This window comes from Phascolarctos cinereus, unplaced genomic scaffold, assembly GCF_003287225.1.
Source record: "Phascolarctos cinereus isolate Bilbo 61053 unplaced genomic scaffold, phaCin_HiC Scaffold_5;HRSCAF=322, whole genome shotgun sequence".
In the NCBI taxonomy this organism is placed as follows: Eukaryota; Metazoa; Chordata; class Mammalia; order Diprotodontia; family Phascolarctidae; genus Phascolarctos; species Phascolarctos cinereus.
In genome coordinates, this window is record NW_027555958.1 from 272,597,073 (window position 1) to 272,603,626 (window position 6,554).

At 43.7% G+C, this 6,554-nt stretch overlaps 1 protein-coding gene across 1 annotated transcript; it reads right to left on the reverse strand.

Moving 5' to 3' along the window:
- Positions 1-244: 244 nt before the first annotated feature.
- Positions 245-2,221, reverse strand: MYADML2 (myeloid associated differentiation marker like 2). The gene is given in 2 exon segments (XM_021000752.2): positions 245-1,752; positions 1,754-2,221. Coding segments are annotated over 2 exon segments (924 nt in total). The 5' UTR covers positions 1,787-2,221; the 3' UTR covers positions 245-861.
- Positions 2,222-6,554: the final 4,333 nt, after the last annotated feature.

A 6,554-nucleotide genomic window follows, 5' to 3' on the forward strand; every position in this document is an offset into this window, starting at 1 on the left:
CCTCTTGCTAGCTCAGTGAAGAACCAAGAAATAGCAAACAAAAATGGAAGTAACTCTGGACCAGATGTCAGGAGTCCTAGTTAGAGCGTTGCCACTAATCAGCAGTGTAACATTGAACAAATCATTCAAATTCTCTAGCTTTCCATTTCCTTACCTGTATAATGAGAGGATTAGACTAATGAGTCTCCGAGAAGGGAGGTCCAGACCAATCACCTGCTAAAAAGCAATTCTCCAGAAATAAATTTTAAAATAACAACAAAACAACACTGATCATGTGATGATGTTAAAATAATGAAAACCGATGATGCTCAAAAGACATTTGGGACTTTCTATGTGTGCTTTGTTAATTCTGAGGATATGACAAATAAAATGAAACAGCCTCTGCCTTCAAGGAGCTTGCAAGCCATATATATACTGATCTACTGAGCTCATACCATAAGGCAAATAATTCTGAGGCAAATTGGGTTTTAGGTAAATTGTCCTGTTCCAGCTATGTAAGTTCTGGGTAGACAACATAATACTCTTTCCTCCCCATTTAGAGTCATACCACTCCCCATAGGTTACTAAACTCCCTCACATGGGCTAATGCATTCTTCATTTGTGGCCTTCCCAATGTCAGTCTCCTAAATCTTCTCTGTCTAAGCCTGCTGCCCTCCCTCCCTCAGTCTTCCCTCCTTCAAGGCTCAGCAACTCCATCCCAGACATTTTCCCTCTGTTTTCCCCTCTCCACACACCCTTTCTTTCCCTCAGACAAATCCAGAAGCCCTCAAGTCAGAGAGAGAAGGGGCCAACCCCAGCACAGAAGATGTGTGTATGTGTCTATGGGTGGGTGGATGGAGGGTGGCATTAGCTCTCTTGGGCCTACAGACTGGGCACAAGGCGGATCCTCTGGGAGTAGGCCAGGTCAGCAACATAGAAGAGAAAGTTGACATAAGTGAAGATGGCCACCACCAGCTGGCTATCCCAAGGACAGTTTCCTTGAGGACAGCCTGAGGGCCTTGAGGGAGTCCCATACTTGGGGTCAAAGCAGAAGACAGGCCAGACCACAGCTGCACTTAGGTAAAGCAGCACAGCTAGAAATGTGTACACAACTACAATCCTGTCAAAGGGAAAGCCCAGGGTTCCGGCCCGGCCGGTCACACTCATGCCTACCACCACCACGGTGCATATGAAGCATATACTGTACACAGCCACGCACCACTGAGTGGCCACAAAGCGCCCATAGCGGCTGTCATGGACCAGGGCCCCAAATATGATGCAGGCCACGAAGGCCTGGACGATTTTCAGCAGGCCCGACACCGTTGCCATATAGCTGGTGACCTGGCCTGGCCGTGCCCGAGTCAGGACCACTTCAGTAGCATAGGTTACAAAGAGCAAAGCCGCAAAGACACTGGCGGCCAGGCGGAAGTCACGGGCGGTGCATCCCTCTGGCTCTGGGGGGCACTCAAGCCTGGTAAAATACAGAGGGTAGACAATGGCGGCCGTGGCTGACAGGAGGGTGGCCAGCATGGCAAAGGCTGCAGTGAAGTTGCCCCAGGAGAGACGGAGGCAGCCGTGGAGTCGGGTGAACTCGAAGGCCACCACCAGACCAGTGAGGGCAAAGCAGAAACACCAGGCGGACATGCAGAAGGTCCCATAGGCAGCGTCGAAGCCACCCCGGTGTGCCACGAGGCTGAAGGTGGTACAGCCAAATGCCAGCTGTAGCAGGCGGGTGGTGCCCACAGGGGACGTGACGGCTCCCAGGTTCAGGTATGGACCCCCCTGGGGGATCCGTGGTACTCCCCATCCCTCCAATCTGAGGACTCCGGGGGGGTGGGGTACTTAGCCAATCTGTTTCATCTTGCTGGTGTCTAAGGGCCTCTAAATCCCACCAGAGTTGGGCTGCTTCAGGGGCCTCTCGGCTGTCACCAGGTTCCTCTTGTAGTCTCCGGCTGCTGTCCTGACACTGCAGTCAACCCAGGCTGGTAGCAGCAGCAGCGGTAGCAGCAGCGGTAGCAGCTCTGCGTAGTTCTCTGCTGCAGAAGGCTGCTGGCCACCCCGGTGGTATAAATAGGCGTATGTATTCATAGACCAAGAATAGCCCAGCCCCCAGGCTTGGACTGGGGGGATTTGGATACCCGACCCTCATTCTGTTCTCCTAGTTTTGCCAGACCCATTAACCTGATGGTGGCTGGAGTTGAGTCTTTTACTGCTAAACAGCCACATTTAGTGCTTCTGGGCTTTGTTTGTCTCTGCCAAGGACAGGAGGAGGTTGTCGGTACTGGAACACATTAAGCTCTGACTCAGTTCCCATTCTCGTGGCGGGGGCCCACAGGGCTCCCGGTAAAAGGACTGTGGGGGAAACTAGCCTCAGGGCTTAGGAACTGGGGGTAGGGACAGTTGTGTGGGATGAGATTGACAGGGCAGATGGCCTGAAGCTCAGAGAGGTCTGTTCCATTCTGACCTTATCTGTCCTTCCTCTCCTCTTTCTTACCCTAGCTAGCTTCTTGAACGGTTTTGTACTGATCTCAGGAACCTCTTTGACTAACCTTCCCACCTCTACCCCTTTAGCAACTCCCCTTTTTCCTAGGCTGCAGAATATAATTCCTGGATCTCTATATGGGAATAATAACTGTCTCCCGATTTCTCAGGACAGTTAGGTGGTGCAGTGGATAGAGCGCTGGGCCTGGAGTCAGGAACACTTGAGTTCAAATATGATCTCAGATACTCACTAGCTGTGTGACCCTGGGCAAGTCACTTAATCTTTCTTTGCCTTAATCCACTGGCAAAGAAAATGGCAAACCACTCCAGTATCCTTGCTAAGAAAGCCCCAAAAGGGGTCAGGAAGATTCGAACATGACTGAGCAACAACAATGATTTCCCTAAAATGATCTCCTCTCCTCCCTGCCTTCCTGGTCCCATGTCCCTGTCCCTCTCCTCACACTTTATTAGATTAGGGTTTTTGGGGGAGTCATTTATTTGACTTATCTGGTCTTTCTAAAAATGTGAAGACTGAAAGGGAAAACAAAACCCACCACTTCATACATATTATTTTTTGTAGGACTTCTATCTCAGTGAAATGCTAGGGGGAAATGTTTTAAATTTTGGTTATTTTTAAAACAATGAAAACTCACTTTTGTATGGTATTTTATCTTATTTTGCCTTTTTGGTGAGGCAGTTGGGGTTAAGTGACTTGTCCAGGGTCACACAGCTAGTAAATGTCATGTGTCTGAGGCTGTATTTGAACTCAGGTCCTTCTGACTCCAAGACCAGAGCTTATCCACTGCGCCACCTAGCTGCCCCTGTATAACGTTTTAAAGTCATATTTTGTATAGTATTTTATTTGTTCATTATTTATTTATTATATTTGTATAGCATATATAAAAAACATATAGCATTTTACTTGTTTATTTATTATATTCATATGGCATATATATATATATATATAAATGTATAGCATTTTATATATATATATATATAATGTATAGCATTTATGTATATATATATATATATAAAATGTATAGCATTTTATATATATATATATATATATATATATATATATATATATAAAATGTATAGCATTTTAAGCCCTTTGCTCACAATAACTCTTGTGAAGAAGGTAATGCAAGGATGTTTTTTCCTTTTTCTTCCTTTGTCTTTTTTTGGACTGGCCCTGTGATTTCACTGGCATAATAGGGAATTTCCAACAAGGAAACATTCCATACCAAAGTGGAACTATATCCTCTTAGAGAGCTGCCTAGGATGCTGAGAAATTAAATTACTTGCCCAGGTCATATATAGCCAGAGATTGGACTTTGTTCTAGACCAGGTTTTACACCCTATCTGACCATCTATCCTAGACAGTTCCTTGTTATCTGCCTTGTACCAACTCCCTCCAGACCACTGGACCCACCAGACCTCTGGAGACTATGCTCCAGATGACTGAGCCTACTCAGTTTGGGAACCATAACCTTGGGGCTATGTTGTTCTGGTTGGTGAATAAGCCAGTGCAAATGCTTGTGGCCCTCAGTGCTTCTTAAAATGTGGGTCATAACCCCATATGGGGTCGATTAACTGACTGTGGGGGTAGTGAAAAATTTGACAACAGTAAAAGGTTTCTGTATGCCTATTTTATATGCCTATATAGCTGGGGTCGAGTAAAAATTTCTTGGGTGAAAAGGGGTCGCAAGTGGAAAAAGTTAAAGAAGTCCTGCTCTATATCTCAGTTGCCCCCAATACCAGATCACATTTTACATCTGATTTGACCATTTACCCTGGTCATCTCCCTCCCTGCCCCCACATCCCTGCCCATTACAATTCTCCACAAGTATTCATCCCTCACTCTGGGAATAGCAATCAAATCAATTCTACCATTGCTTCCAAATGGTATCATCCCTGTAACTTTCCAAACCAAAATAATTTTTCCTGGTTTTTGTTGTTCAATCACATCCTTTGCTTGACAAAGACACTGGGGTGGTTTGCAATTTCCTTCTCCAGCTCATTTTACAGATGAAAAACTGAGATAAATAGGGATCCCATAGCCAATAAATGTCTGAGGCTGGATTTGAACTTAGGAAGATGATTCTTTTTCTGATTTCAGGCCCTGCACTCTATCTACTTCACCATCAGAGCTGCCTCACTTCCTTGTTTCTACCTACAAGAACTGCTTTTGTTTTTGCATCTCCAATGCTTAGCGAAGTGCTTGGCACATAGTAACAGCTTCATTAGTTCCTGACTCCAAGGCTGTCTCTCTCTCCACCATGCTTTTTAAAAAATATTTTAATTTTTTTCCAATTATATGTAAAAACAATGTTTAACACTTTGTTTAAAAATTTTTTGAGTTCCGAATTCTCTCTCTTCTTCCTCTCCCCATCGAGAAGGCAGACAATTTAGGTTACGGGTGTGCAGTCACATAAAACATAATTTCATATTAGTCACGTCGTGAAAGAAAACAGACAAAAAGCATACAAAAAATAAAGTAAAAAAACTGTATGCTCTGATCTTCCTTCAGTCTCCATCAGTTCTTTCTCTAGAGGCGGACAGCATTTTTCACCATAAGTCCCGGGCAATTGTCTTGGGTCTTTGCATTGCTGAGAAGAACTAAGTCATTCACAGTTGAGTATTACACAGTATTGCTGTTACTGTGCATAATGTTCTGGTTCTGCTCATTTCACTTCACATCAGTTCAGGTTTTTCTGAAAGCATCCTGCTCATCATTTTTCATAGCGCAATAAGCATTCCATCACAATTATATACCGCTACTTGTTCATCCATTCCCCAATTGATGGGCATCCTCTCAATTTCTAATTCTTTGCCACCACAAAAAGAGCTGCTATAAATATTTTTGTACATATAAGCTCTTTTCCCCCTTTCAAAAATCTTTTTGGGATACAGATCTCATAGTGCTACTATTGGGTCAAAGGGTATGCACGGTTTTATAGCCCTTTGGGCATAGTTAACTCTTCTACATCACAACTTTCCTCATTGTGGTTTTGAAATATCAGTTAGCATAAGAAATTAAATGGGAGTTTTTTTGGAGTTTTGTAGATGCTGTAGACATATTGATATGCGAAGGCCAGAAGATGACACAGAAAAAGTTTTGAAACTGAGAAATGCACAAAATGTATGTGTAGTATTATATAATATCAACATATTTTATTCTTTAATACTATAAACACCCCATAAAAGAAAAAGAAAAAAATTCAGACTTCTCTGGTATAAAGGGAGGACCAAAAAATTTTACTCGGATTTTCCAGATTGCTGGGGCTCCTCTAATCTCCCTCCCACTATGTGGAAGGGATAACTGTAGTCCCAAATTGTTCTCCAGAATGGTTGGGTGAGTTCACAAATCCATCAACATGTGCTTTAGTGTCCCAATTTTCACACATCCCCTCCAACATTTATCATTTTCCTTTTCTGTCATATTAGCCAATCTGATAGATGTGAGGTGCTACTTTGTTTTTCCAAGTGAAGGTTATAATCCCCACTTTACAAATGAAAAAAAAATTGAGTTCAAAATAGAGTTAAAAAGTACAGTTAGAACATCTCAAAAGCAGAATTTCAACCAAGTCTTTTGACTTCAGTGAGGGCCATCCCATGGAACTTGGCTTAGAGTTTCTGTTCCTGATCCTGGCCAGCCTCAAGCTCAGCATTTGGGTGTGTCAGAGATGAAGAACTCACTGGTAGTTTCCAGCCAGGTGGTGACTCAGAATGAAAGGACTTGTTTTGGTGTGATATGAAAAATCCTATGTGGTCCCTGGGCTCTTCCTTTGCCTTGTGAAACCAGAAAGGGTACAGGGCTCTGTATCAACTATAAAGAAGGGATGGTTTATGGTTCCCTCTTTTGCTTTGATTCTTCTATGTAGGAACTTTCTATTTCTAAATTATGAGCAAGTAAAGGGAGAAGCAGTGCTCTTTCTTTCCCCCATCCCCAATCCGTCAGCATCTTTCACATGGAGCATGGACACAACTGGGTCCCTGGCTATCTTTTATGCTTTGCATTTTCTTTCCAGAGTAGACAAGCAGACATTATTCCTGAAGCTTGGAGGCAACCTTCTGAGTACCAGAAGTCCTCA